At 45.8% G+C, this 13,567-nt stretch overlaps 2 protein-coding genes and 1 long non-coding RNA gene across 4 annotated transcripts; 2 read left to right on the plus strand and 1 right to left on the minus strand.

Annotated features, from left to right (window-relative positions):
• The first annotated feature begins 1,643 nt into the window (after positions 1 to 1,643).
• On the plus strand, positions 1,644 to 2,252 carry LOC119646588. 2 transcript variants are annotated; one of them, XR_005248754.1, is made up of 2 exons: positions 1,644 to 1,882; positions 1,957 to 2,252. It is a non-coding gene; the product is annotated as an uncharacterized LOC119646588 (long non-coding RNA). The 2 variants fall into 2 exon arrangements; XR_005248755.1 differs by having other exon boundaries at positions 1,644 to 1,872.
• LOC119646587 (5-methylcytosine rRNA methyltransferase NSUN4) lies at positions 2,237 to 3,976 on the minus strand. Its single transcript, XM_038047081.1, has 3 exons — positions 3,816 to 3,976; positions 3,577 to 3,763; positions 2,237 to 3,519 (listed from the first exon to the last, which is right to left on the minus strand). The coding sequence occupies exons 1-3, from the start codon at positions 3,876 to 3,878 to the stop codon at positions 2,261 to 2,263; spliced, it is 1,509 nt and encodes a 502-aa protein (XP_037903009.1). The 5' UTR covers positions 3,879 to 3,976; the 3' UTR covers positions 2,237 to 2,260.
• Positions 3,977 to 4,069: 93 nt separating this feature from the next.
• Positions 4,070 to 11,374, plus strand: LOC119659245 (general transcription factor IIH subunit 3). Its single transcript, XM_038067228.1, has 6 exons — positions 4,070 to 4,129; positions 4,182 to 4,368; positions 4,424 to 4,622; positions 4,680 to 5,061; positions 11,120 to 11,156; positions 11,223 to 11,374. The coding sequence occupies exons 1-6, from the start codon at positions 4,075 to 4,077 to the stop codon at positions 11,284 to 11,286; spliced, it is 924 nt and encodes a 307-aa protein (XP_037923156.1). The 5' UTR covers positions 4,070 to 4,074; the 3' UTR covers positions 11,287 to 11,374.
• Positions 11,375 to 13,567: the final 2,193 nt, after the last annotated feature.

Consider the following 13,567-nt stretch of genomic DNA (forward strand, 5'->3'; position numbering starts at 1 on the left):
TGTGTTCCACCGTAAGCTTTCCATAGCGTTTTTACCGCTGACTCTTGTAGTCTGATAAAGTCGAACTGCCCTTCAGACTGTAGTGATCTCCGGTCTGGTAGCCCTTATGTCGGCTTCCTTTCCTACCGACTTTCCAATTTGGCTCAAGAATTTATCCGTTATCTCGCAAATTGGTAAATTCCGGGTGTGGTCAGCATAGGACCTCGTTTATCTCATCTTGTCTTCCTGTGATCTCTTCTTTTTCGGAGTACGCCCTTTCTCCAGGTTTTCGCATGGAAGCACCGGGGAATGCAGCATAGGGCCCTTCACCACGTTTGGAGATGGCGATAACCTCCAGTCTTATCTCCCTGCGATCTCTTCCCTCCCGAAGTGCCCCTTTTTACACATGATCCTTGTGAAATCTACTCTCATCCTTCGGAATTGCAGCGACATAAGTTTCGCTGGTAGTTTCAGCGTTCTCACCTGCTCTTCGCTCTCATGTCTTAAATGGGCATCACTTGTGCCCCCTGACTCACTTTTTCGCCGGACGTCTTCACTCCTCCTTCATTCTGGGCCTTGCCATAGACCAACCTGATACCTCTTATCATGATCCTTTCATTTTGATGATTATTCAGACGTTTCTCGATGAATTCGTATACGATGGCGTGTAGGCATGGTTGCCGCGTTATGCCCAACAAAAAGAAATATGGAGGGAGACCGTATATTATAACTGACCTGATGAAGATGCCTTTTAGTATGCGGATAGTTTCTGAGGCCTTGGGGCCCTCAAATGAACGAGCTGAGAATGTAGTATACCACCCTGCCATTACCGTCGTTAAAAACTTTATTAAATTGGTCTGAACATTCTAGTCGATGGTAAACAACCAAAAGGCCGGCCGAAGCAAGGGTAGCTTGATACGCTGGATAGGGATTTAAAAGCCTCAGGACTGCATCCAGATCAGACTTTGGCAAAGGCAAAAGGAAAAGAAAAATAGAAAAGGAATGCGATACAGACGACAGAAATCAATTGTGTGCGGGACGCTATGAAACGTTCGTACAACTACTGAGTCGATAATGAGTTTCTCTGTGGCGTGTCCTAGTGAGGATTTTCCACCATATCTTCTGTTTGCGGTCGCACAGCATCAATATTTTTGCATTTTCTGAATCTGGGGCGACTCCCCTTTCAATCGAGGTATCTCCCACGGAAATCCAACGATTTTCGATTTTTCCCAATTTTTCCGACCAGGGATTAGCAAAATTTTCAATTTTCTTCGATTTTCCGCAGGCTCACCCTCAATGGATTTTCCACCATATCTTCCGTTTGCGATGGCACAGCATCAAAATTATTGCGTTTTCTGAATCTGGGGCGCCTCCCCTTTTGATCGAGATATCCCCCAACGGAAATCCGACGATTTTCGATTTTCCCCCATTTTTCCGACTCGGGGTTCAGGAAAATTTTGAGTTTTCTTCGGATTTCCGTAGGCTGACCCTCAATGGATTTTCCACTATATCTTGCGTTTAGAATGGCACAGCATCAAAGGTGTTTTCCTTCCTCCTAGTTTCGTTTATCAACAACGAATAAGAGTGTCATTTTTCGTTGCTGCCAAACAACAGCCAAATCCACGTACGACCACCCCAATCGATGTCAATAGTCCAAATTCATCGTCAACCCAGAATCAGTCAAGATCAGCTGTCATCTGGAAATTCATAACCCAAAACCGAAAACGAAACAAACCACGTTTGCGCGATAAGTTTTCGATTTTGGGCGTCTATCGATTCCAGTTGTGAAGGACTAGTGCACTCAGATTGCGCTGATACACGAAACAGTTTCATAACAAAAATTATCATTGGCTGAGAACACCGATCCGAGATACTTAAATCGTTCAATTCTGGGTAGGCCATTGTTAGTGACAGTAATTATACCGGTCCCAATGGGGTCGTTAAAAGTCCTGTTTTTATTTTGAGATTTATCCACAGACCCTGCTACATGATGGGTTTTTTCCATTTTTGGATGAGTTATTCGAGATCAGCTTTGTCGTGGGACTTTAGAAAGATGTCATCTGCCCAAATCGGTATGTAGTGCGCTGGAAATCAAATGTCCGACGTGGCAGCGTCCACAATGCCTCCTTGGTGAACGCAGAGAGAGATAATGATGAACATTAAGTAGAGGATAAAGCCGAAAATCATCCCTCAAAGAAATCGGCCACCGTTTAGTGAATGCTAATTACATGGAATAAAAATATATAAATCAAAGAGATTACTATTCAATTCTATTTATTTTCTATTCATTTCTTGTTATCTTACAAAAATACATTGGACCGAAATTGGCCGGGAGATACGGAAGCACCATTTGTCCATACTTCAAGTTCTTTGGATTTTCAAACCGGAACAAATGGCCAAAACACTTCATCTGTCGGCTCAAATCTTTCACAGTCGTCGTGATTCCGTACTCACTGAAAACCTTCTGCAGTGACATATGCACAACTCCATCATTCTGAATCGGGCTCAGGCTACATGTGGAATACATCAAACTTCCACCAGGTTTCAGAAGACGCAAACAATTGGTCAAAATCGCTGATTGCATTTCTGGTAATCGAAGTCGCTCCTTCACCCGCGAAGGCTTGAAAATATTATTGTCGTTTTCCATAAGAGAGTGTCGATCCGTCGTACATGGGACGTCCACTAGGATTTTGTCGTAGAGCTCATAGTCTTCGAGAACCCTCGCATCTCCTTGGGTAATAAGGATGCGTTTGCCATGCCACTTCTCCTCGTAGTCGAACAGATATTGGTCCATAATTCGTTTGATTCGATTCGTGCGACTCTCCTGAATGTCGTTGCAGATTACAATGTCCGGATGAAGGGTTTGTAGCATTAGCAAGGATTTCCCACCAGGAGCTGCACAGGCGTCCAACACTCGCTCGCCATACTTTACATCGAGGAGGAGTGCAGGCAGAACCGAGGCGCCATCCATGAGAAAATGCGTCAGGACACCAGTTTGGCTTTTCTTTGGTTTTGCAAAGAGGGAACAGTTGCCTTTTTCGTAACTGTAAAGCTGCAGATTCTCGGGGAATATAAATTCTTCTTCCGGTTCTATTGCCAAGGGGAAATCTGTGGTATTGGAGTAGTATTTGTAGTGCTCTGATTCCGGGATCCAGTCCTCCATGCCTTTTATGCGATTCGCCGGGACGAAGTCGTGTAGAGCGCCTGATCCGTATTCAGGGTCGACGATTCGTTGTAAATCGATTTCTGAGTCTTCTTTGATAGTCTCGGTGAGAGATTTCTTCGGATCCACATGCTCCCCGGCTTGGGCTATGTTTTGAGTCTGGTGCTCATCTCGGAATTGTATTTCCGCCAGCGAAGGAGCCACCTCCTCTGCACTCTTAGGATAGATCGAGGCAATTTCTTGTTCCTCTTGCTGACGGATGAACCCTCTGAGTTTCGTATCAACACTTCCTTTACCCAATTCGGGGACTTCCCTTGATGGTCCGTTCGGCAGCCTCTCTTTTGTTATATTGTACAATAGCCGGACATTGATTGCTCCTGGGAATTGCAAGGATTATCATAAAACTACTAGTCCAGACACTGATCCAGACTCACCTTCCAATTCCAACTCTTCACATGTTTTCTCGGTGTCCCCGAAGTTATTAACTAACGCGATGTACTTGTGCTCTGTAAGCAATGCTGCACGGATCCCTCGCCATCGGTTACCAAATACTGATCCGTAAAAATCATCGAAATTACTAAGTGCCCGGTCCACGGGATGTTTCTTCTTCTCAACCACTGACTGGAAAGGATTCGAACTGAGTTTCGGGAGAAGAATTTTTTGTGAATCTCACCCAGTGATCCTTCTTGTGCTTAAATCGACGTGGTAGGTAAAATATTGACCGCTGTCTCAACATAATTCCATAGGTAGAATCCTCACAAGGAACGAAGTAAATATAACCAAGCCCAATCAGCTGCTCGGCAATGTTGCAGTCAACCGGTAGCGGGTGTGTAAGAAAATTTATCCTCCCTTCTGGCTCCTCTTTCAACAATAGGAAACTGTTATACAAAACATGAACTGCATTACCTTTTCATAACAACCCGCAACAATCGATGACAACCAACATGTCAATCAAGCAACAAGATGCTAATACCGGCGAAGAAAGAGGTAATTTCCTCACTTTATCGGTGAATTACTATCAAAATCACTTTATTTTCAGTTTCAGATCCCGACTTGGAAAGTCTCCTTGTCATCATCATCGACACAAACCCCTCACAACGAGCAATTCGCAGGAATCCCCATCAACTAACCCAGAGCCTGGACTCAATTGTTGCCTTCGGAAATGCTCATTTAATGCAAAAATCGAACAACAAATTGGCGGTAATAGCATGCCATCATCATGCTACGTAAGGAATTTATAATCCCTTTAAGCCTATATTCCACTTATCGTGTTATTTTTAGCCAATTCTTATACCCAAATCCCGGCAAACCACTCACCGAAATCCGGCAAGTGGACGGCCAATATGAAGCCTTTACGATCGTCGAAAAAACAGTCAAACACAAACTGGCACAGATGATTACTTCCGCGCCAAAGATTTCCGCCCCATGTGAGTCTCTCCTGGCTGGAAGTATGTCGATGGCATTGTGCTATATTGCAAGGGTAACTTGATCACATCCTTCCCTCGAGCACACTCAAAACTACCCTCGTCCCTTCCAGATGAATCGTAACAAGCTCCCCGGCGAAAAGGCCCATGCCCGCATCCTTGTCGTCACGGGAAGCAATGAATGCGCTGCCCAGTATATGACCTACATGAACGTATTTTTCACAGCCCAGAAGCAGAACGTGGTGATCGACGTTTGCGCGCTGGATAAGTCGCTGAGTTTACTGCAGCAAGGATGCGACATTACAGGCGGACAGTACTTGCGGCTGCCCCAGTTGGATGGCCTGTTGCAGTACCTTTTGTGGGTGTTCCTGCCTGACCCGGATACAAGGAGCAAACTCGTCTTACCGCCTGCGGTTAAGGTTGACTACCGCGCAGCTTGCTTTTGTCATCGGGAACTTATTGATATTGGATATGTTTGTTCCGTTTGTTTGTCGAGTAAGTAATCTTCTTTTTCTTCAGCCTTTGTCCCCTTCACAAGCGAGGTCGGCTCGTCGTGATCGGTTTTGCCATTTGGCCCTATCGAATGCCTGATCTAGGTGCAATCTCGAGGCTGTTAAATCTCCATCCACCGTTGTTTCAGCCGGCCTTTTGGTCCTTTACCTTCGACTTCGATGTTCAGACCGAGTGTAGTCTCTCAAAACCAGTGAAGCACAATGTGCAGCACCACATTAACACTACCGGTTCGCCGATTTTCTCAAAGGTGCGTCCTCTACCACCCCAGAAACTGGCTATTGCGCGGAAAGAATTTGAACAACTTGTTCAACAGGGTATCTGCAGGCCCTCAAACAGCTGTTGGTCTTCCCCACTGCATATGGTCCCTAAACCAAACGGCGAATGGCGCCCCTGTGGGGATTACAGAAGGCTAAATGCACAAACTGTTCCTGACCGATATCCGATTCCACTCATTCACGACTTTGCGCATCACCTCGCGAATTGCCGCATCTTTTCGATCTTGGACTTAACCAAGGCTTATCACCAAATCCCAGTAGCTCCTGAAGACATTCCAAAGACGGCAATATGCACACCCTTTGAACTCTTCGAGTTCACCCGGATGACTTTCGGATTGTGAAATGCGGCGCAAACCTTTCAAAGGTTCATTCACTCAGTCCTGCGAAACCTCGATTTCTGTTTCGTGTACTTGGATTATGTTTTGGTCGCCTCTTCCACTGAGTCTGAGCACTTAGCCCATCTCGAGTGCATTTTTCAACGTCTCCCTCATTATCCTAAAGAATAATTTAACTTTACCCTAGCTTAGGCTCAAACTATTGGCGGTTTCACTTGGATATAATTCGCATCCTTGACCTGTTTTTGCGAATATATAAAGGAGCCTTTTCGACTTGTTGCCACTTACGGTCACGCTGCTCCCAGGGCAAGGGTGAGGCAGCGTCTGATGAGTTGCGTCTGCCCTGGACGACACCCTCAGTCCCTATTTTTAAATGCTTAGGTGCCACCTTCCAAACGAGGGATAAAAAAAACGTAAGAGTAAGTTGCTGTCCATTTGGTCCGGTCCAACATCAAGTGGATGTGGACATAGGATCCCTCACTGTCCTAAACAAAAGATTTTGCAGAAAAACGAATCACCAGATCTTGACTGCCTCACAGAAAAGGTCAAAGTGGAGAAGGCCATAAAGAGTGAAAAACTGAGGTGGAAATCCCCGAACAATATGCAAGGAAACTTCTTAGCAGCGTGAAAATCAAAATTTGATGGGTAATATGTAGGGTACGAATGCGAATAATCCCAAAAAATGGTGCCGGTGTCTGGAGGAGAAAACGAAAGTTACGTTCTCTGCAGGGATCGTGGCGCGCCTGGTGAGAGTGTCGCACACATTGAGGGTTCGGGACGTTGTCCAATCTTTAGGACGGAATCTGCATTCTACAAATTAACATGGACTGGAGTGAAATCGCTTCCCAGCTGCTGGCGGAGTTCGGAGCGGAGGTAAAGGCTGATCTAGTGCTAATCAGCGAACAATACCGGAACAGGGACCGGGCTTAATGGCATCTCGACTTATCGGGTACCACTGCTATCTGGGTTCGGGACAACGTCTGACTTCGTGCTCTTACCCAAGGCCGAGGGAATGACTCTGTCTGAATTCAGTGTTTAGGAATAACCTTTTTGTATCGTTTACTCAACGCCGAATGAGACGATGCCGGATTTTCGGTGGCGACTTGATGCTCTAGAGGACCGTGTTGCGGGCACGGAGAGTGCATCGTGGTAGGCGGTGACTTAAGTGCTAGAACCCTTGAGCGGAGAATGCCTTAGCTAGACTCAAGGGGGAAACGGATTCTAGAAATGGTGACGAGAACCGGGCTCGTAGTTTTAAACACCGGATCCATGCCAACGTATCGGTGCCCAAACTGCGAAGAAAGTATCCCTTACATCACTTTTGCGTCGCAATCTCTGGCACCATCTGTGGACGAGTGGCGAGTTCTAGAAGACATCTCCTCAAATTATCACCAGTACACTGTGTTCGAAGTGGTTGACGCGACTTGCCGCGAACACCAATCCGGCGCTCCCCCTGCGTGTGGAATGTCACGAGGGCGAACATTGGGAAGTTCATCCAAGCTCTTGGAACAGGCAGGGCTTGAGGCTTGATGGCGCTTCAGGGGATGGTAGCATTGTAGCTGACATTGTCGTAAACTCAGTGATGAGCCTGATAGCGACAGCGTGTGTTCGATGCCCCGGAGGAGCCCCAGCCGTGACAAGCCTTTTATGGACTGGACAGCAAATACAGAGGCCAAAAGAATATCTCCCAATATTTTTCTAAGAATTTGGACTATCGAAGGACTATTATCTAGTGCCATCGAACGGCACTAGATAACCTGGAGTGAAACTCCGTGCAAAGGACTGGCAAGATGAAATGAATATTTTGCAGATTCGGGTCCAACCAACCACATAGTTTACGTGCAACTTCACAGTGGATTAAAAAAAAGAAAATGTAGCAATAAGAGGAGAGTTTGAGACCAACTGGATATATTTTTCTGGCAAGAACGACGTAGGCCAAAGAAGAACTTGGCTTCTCGAAGGCTCCGATATGGGAGATAAATAGACGAGTATGATCCAACGGGCTTCATTTCGGTTTATGTCGGCTGCTAATTCATCTTTATTTCGTAATATACTATATATAGAGGAGTCCTTTCGTTATCATCATGCCTAGTATCCTTTCGACATATTCCTTGTAATTGCGTTTACCCGTGCTCCAGTTAACTCTGAGTGAAAGTCAGGCAGGTAGGATAGGATATATTTCTCCACAGATCCTTAAAGGATTTTTGGTTGTAGAACATCCTCCTACTAAGACAGCAAAGCTAGGATGCTACTTCCTGTCTCACCCAAACGAACGATACATTCAGACAAACGCTTCCGCTGTTATTTCCAATTTATGATGACTCACGAAACTCTCATTTTCACATTAAATGGAAAGCCATGTAAAATGCATAATTCAATTATTCCGATTGACAGGCTGCTACTTGATGGGCTATAAAGCCTCACTCGGCACACTTCCGGCATAAGGAAGTGCTTTTTCATCGCCTCTCAATCGTTGTAATTTATACAACGGAAAAATGGGGGAAAAGAATTTCTGAGGCTAATCAAAATTGTTTCGCAAATGTTATCCGAAACCTTTGAAAGATATCCTGGAAAAAAATTCCGCTGAAAAATGCCGGGTACGTCGGAATCACGTACTCCACTGGAGAAGAGGATGTTTGTATATATGTAAATGTTTACAAGAGAAAGGTGTAAATGTTTCTGGTTCAGTTTGAATGCTGGAGAATAATTTAAAGCCGAAGGGAGCTTAGTCCTAAACGTTGAGAAATGCAAGTTCCTTCAAAAACAGGTGAGATTCCTCGGCCACTCCATTTCCCCTAAAGGAATACAGCCCGACTCAGACAAGGTGCAAACGATTACAAGCTTCCCGCGTCCGAAGACAATGAAGGAGTTGAGGAGGTTCTTCGGCATGCTAAACTTCTACCGTCGTTTCCTGCCCAAGGCCGCCCAACCCCAGTCCGTTTTGAACACGTACTTGTCAAAACTAAGGACACACGAGAGATCGTGTGGTCTGAAAAGGCTATCCGCGCGTTTGACACTTTTGGCATTTCTTCTGCAAGATGCACCTCTAGCCGTTTTTGTTGATGTCTCTGACATCGCAGTAAGTGCTGCTCTTCACCAAAAGGTGAATTTGGTCTGGCAACCGTTGAGCTTCTCCTCGAACAGTTAAACCCCGCTCAACGGAACTACAGTGCCTACGATCGCGAACTGCTCACCGCGTACTTGAGCATCAAATACTTCCGCTTCTCCCTAGAAGGCAGGCCGTTCACAGTGTTCACCGACCATAAGCCTCTCACGTATGCTTTGAAACAAAAGCCCGACAAAGCGTCCCCTCGTCAGCTTCGACATCTGAGCTTTATAAGCCAGTTTACGTCAGACATCCAGCACGTGTCCGGCAAGGACAACATTGTTGCTGACGCTTTATCTCGTGTCTCCGAGGTTAACATCCCCGCCTCACTCGACTTCTCGGCTATTGCCAAGGCGCACGAGAATGACGCAGCACTTCAGAGCCTCAAATCCAACCCCAAATACAAATTTCGGGAATTGCCCATCTTCAGCTCGAACCTCTCTCTCTGCTGCGAAGACTCGGAAAAGGGACCCTGCCCATACATTCCGGCCACCTTTCGCAAGGAGTGTTCCACGCGGTTCACGACTTAGTCCCTCCAGGCATCAGGTCAACAAATCGGCTAGTCACCGAGAAATACTTCTGGCCCTCCATGAACAATTCTTGGGCCCATGTCAATTCTTGGGCCAGAGAGTGCATCGCATGCCAGAAGTGTAAAGTCTCCAGGCATGTAAGGAAAGAAGTGGACTCATTCCCCCGCACTACCAAGCGGTTCCACACAATACACCTCGACATAGTAGAACCTTTGCGAGACTCGCACGGTTACAAGTGTTGCCTCACAATCATCGACAGGTTTACGCGGTGGCATGGGGCAATACCTCTGAAAGACATTACGGCGCAATCTTGTGCCGAAGCCCTCTGTCGAGAGTGGATACTTTGGCGTCCCTGCAGTGGTCATCACTGACCAGGGAATGCAATTTGAGTCCACCTTTTTCTCGGAGTTAGGCAAACTTCTGGGTTTCAAACGCCAGCGGACTACGGCATACCGCAATCCAATGGGATGCTAGAACGTTGGCACCGGACGCTGAAAGCCGCCATTATGGCACGCGACGATCCATCCTGAACTCAAGTCCTACTCGGCCTACGTACAACCCGCCGAGAGGAATTTTCTGCCAGCCCCGCGGAGCTGGTATACGGAGAGAACCCAAGACTCCCAAGTGATCCGGTCTTCGACAAGAGATCGGGTCTCACAGAGTCGGGGTTGGTGCGTCTGCTGAGGAACAATCTCCGACGCATCAAAGCCACACCTCCCACCCGACACTCGTCCGCACCTGCCTGTGCGCCCAAGGAGCTGGACACGTGCACGCACGTCCTGGTCAGGACGGATGCCGTCTGGAAGCCGCTGCAGTCTCCATATGAAGGCCCGCACAGCGTTCTCGAGCGAGGAGAACATTTCTTCCAGCTCGAGATCGGTGGACGCAAAAAGGCGGTCTCCCTATCCAGGCTGAAACCCGTGTGCGCCCCAAAGCAACGTCGCGTTCGCTTCGCGGATTGTTGGGAAACGCAGTTTCGGATTCGGTCGCTGGAACCCCCTAGGTTTCATCTGGGGGCGGAGTGATGTGGCGCAGCAGGATTCGCGGCATTCGAAATTTATTTCGAATGTTGCGAATGCGGGCGGTCAGATGACGCCTCCGGCGCTCTCCACGCATTTTAGAACTCGCCACTGGAGTGGAGAGCTAGCGGCGTTGGACGTGCTTTAAAAATCTTCCATTCGAATCTTTCTCGAAAGAGAAAAGTTTTGTAATTGAAATTAAGAAAATAAAAGTTTGCGTGTATTAAATATTTATTTGTTTTACAAGTGTATTCATGTTGGCACGAATTACGTGGCCATACCATCGAAGACGTCTCTCTCCCATTTTTTCCACCATCGATGCAACCCCATATCGATTGCGGATATCCTCATTTAGAATATGATCAAAACCTGTCACGCCACTAGTCCAACGCAACATCTTCGTCTCCATTACCGCAAGACGCCGTTGATTGTCTTTTATGGTCGGTCAACACTCAGAACCATAGAGAGCGACTGAACGGACGACATTGCGGTAAATTTTAGATTTGAGACGTTCGTTGATACATCGATCACAAATAACACAAGTTGTGGAACGCCACTTCATCCAGGTTGCGTTAATGCATGAAGCAATTTCATAACGCAGTTCTCCATTGGCTGTTAGCATTGACCCGAGATACTTAAATCACTCAGTTCTGGGCAGATCAATGCCGCTGACAGTGATTGTGCCTATTTCATGGAAATCGGTCGTTAAAAACACAGTTTTATTCAGATTCAATCTTTGCAAACTACTAACGAAATTTTCTTCTGTTTTCCACAGTATTCTGCAAATTCAGTCCAATCTGCACAACGTGTCAGTAAGTACTTCAAATTGAATTTCCTTTTATTCTCTCGCATTTATCAATTTCCTTCTTTCTTTCCAGTACGGTGTTCAAAAACCCCAATCCCATCGCACCGAAGCAGAAGAAGAAGAAACTCAAAGGATAGTCCTTTTGGTGAACAAGTGATTTTTTTATGAATATAAGTTGTTGGTGTCAGTTGTGCTGATCTGGGAATAAATTACAATAATAGTCGCTCCCGAAGAAATTGTTTTATTTCAAACTAGCTAACCCAGCGAACTTCGCATGCCATAAAATCAATGAATGCTGTGTTAACTTATTTGCTGTGTTGAATTCAGTTTTTTAGGGTTCGTAGTCATCATGGGGCATGCAATCGAACGCAGTTTTGAGCAACCGGATCAATGCATAATATTCGTAAATTAGTTCCTGCAGATCTCGAAGGGTTGGTCTTTCTTTCTCTCTCTCTCTCTATTGATGATTTTACGTCGATCAAGTCGCTCCTCTATAATGATCCAATTCGACGGTGAATTTAGCCTAGAATCTGCCAAATCGAAGGCGCAGTCAGAACTACGGATTTATGAGCACCAAAAGGAAATGAACATTTACTCTTTCAAGCAGAATTTGCCTTAAATGTTGAATTGAATCCACATTCTTCAATAACATTGGTTCGAAATGAAGTCATTTGAAATATCCATTGTATCTTTGAGTGTTCAATAGAAAATAACGTGATTCTGATGTTTCGCCAGGAAGCAATGAATGTATATAACGTCGTTTTTCGGTTTTGCTTGCCCCAGGGACCCGGCAGGCTAAGAGTCCAAAGAAGACCTGATACTACCCACAAAGTACACAAACAGAACTGATGGCAAGCACTTAGCCTATATTGCCAGAAACACACTTTCGTTTATGACCAGAAAAGGCTAAAAACAAATACTTTAAGTTAGATTTTTTTTATTAGTCGATGCACTTGCAAACACACGAGTGTCAGAGCCTGCCCAAACAGACTGGACACCTGGATCAGAAGGCCAATAAAACGTGACGCAGGAACGCAAGGAGGCTACTCGATAATGCGACTGTATCCAACAAATTGTGGAATGAGGGAAGTTACCCGCGACTCCACTGATCACAGCGAACCATTGAAGAGGCACGAATTTATCACTACCAAGGACCAACGACGGTGACGGCAGGAAATGCCGTGCCAAGAGGAAAAAAGAAAAAATATCATAACATGGCTCTAGCCTCGTTAAAAAAATATAAAAGGTCATTAATCATACAAGAATCCCTACTCTACAGGATTAGTTGAATTTTAAAAAATCTGTTATACCATCTACACTTAACCCGAACTCTACATGGGCAAGTTCATTTAATAATTGCCCCGCATGAACCGGGCACCAGGGAATTTTCAGTGACCTGAAACAGGAGTCAGAAGCCAGGGTATGTATTTGGCCCACTAGGTAGTGCGATCGCAAAGTTTGATTGACTAATTTACGAGACTGTAGAGTATCTGTAATGATAGTAACCTTTTCCTCACTCATCCTGAGAGCCACCTTGATGGGCTGAAGGCCAGCAAAAAGTTCAGCCACCAAAACCGAACTAACATTCAAGGAGAAGCGCGAGACCCAGGTCCCGTCCAAACCAACAACCGCCGAGGCTGAACCATCGCGCCTGAAGACAGCAACCGACGCCAGCACCAAAAAACCTCTAGATTTAAGGCAATCGGTCAACCTACCACAAGCAGCCTCCACGTGGACCCTGCCACAGGTTCCTCGCAACGCATAAGAAAAGATTACCTGAACCTTATTTGAAATCACGGGAACCTCATTGGGAACTGCAGTGTCAAACAGGCTCCGGAAAAACCTATCGACCGAGGACAGACCATTGTCAGCATCCGGGTTTTGTACCACCAAATTATAGGTTTTAGGTAGCAACACTTGCAGCCGGTTCACTGATGACACTACCGATTCGGATGTGAAGGTTTTGTCGAGAATGCTTTCGCAACCTAGGTACGAGTTGCATGAGTTGCGGCCTTCCAGAGGCAAATGATTACAAAAAATCCTAACCGTGCTATTCTTCTTATCGGACTTTTACTTCACTCCTATAATCAATGAATTCCTTTTTGTTTTTCACCTCGATAAAACACCTGATAAAATTTGACAAAACTATTTTAAATCCAGAAGAACAAAATCGCAAGTCTAAACAGTCCAGCACCGATCTGATCTCCAATAAATTCCCAAAAAAATCAATCCTTGAAATTCCATGCTCCGAGGATCCAACGATTACCCGAAACAAAGAAACCTGCTCTTTTCCTCGAAGAGTCGATCGAAAAGGCCCAGATTGTACTGTCCAGACTTCCAATATTCCAAACTCTTTCGCGGCCTATTCCACACGATAGTGTCTTTTGACACTATCAGGACAAAAACAGGCCTGATAAG

This window comes from Hermetia illucens, chromosome 1, assembly GCF_905115235.1.
Source record: "Hermetia illucens chromosome 1, iHerIll2.2.curated.20191125, whole genome shotgun sequence".
NCBI classification, from domain to species: Eukaryota; Metazoa; Arthropoda; class Insecta; order Diptera; family Stratiomyidae; genus Hermetia; species Hermetia illucens.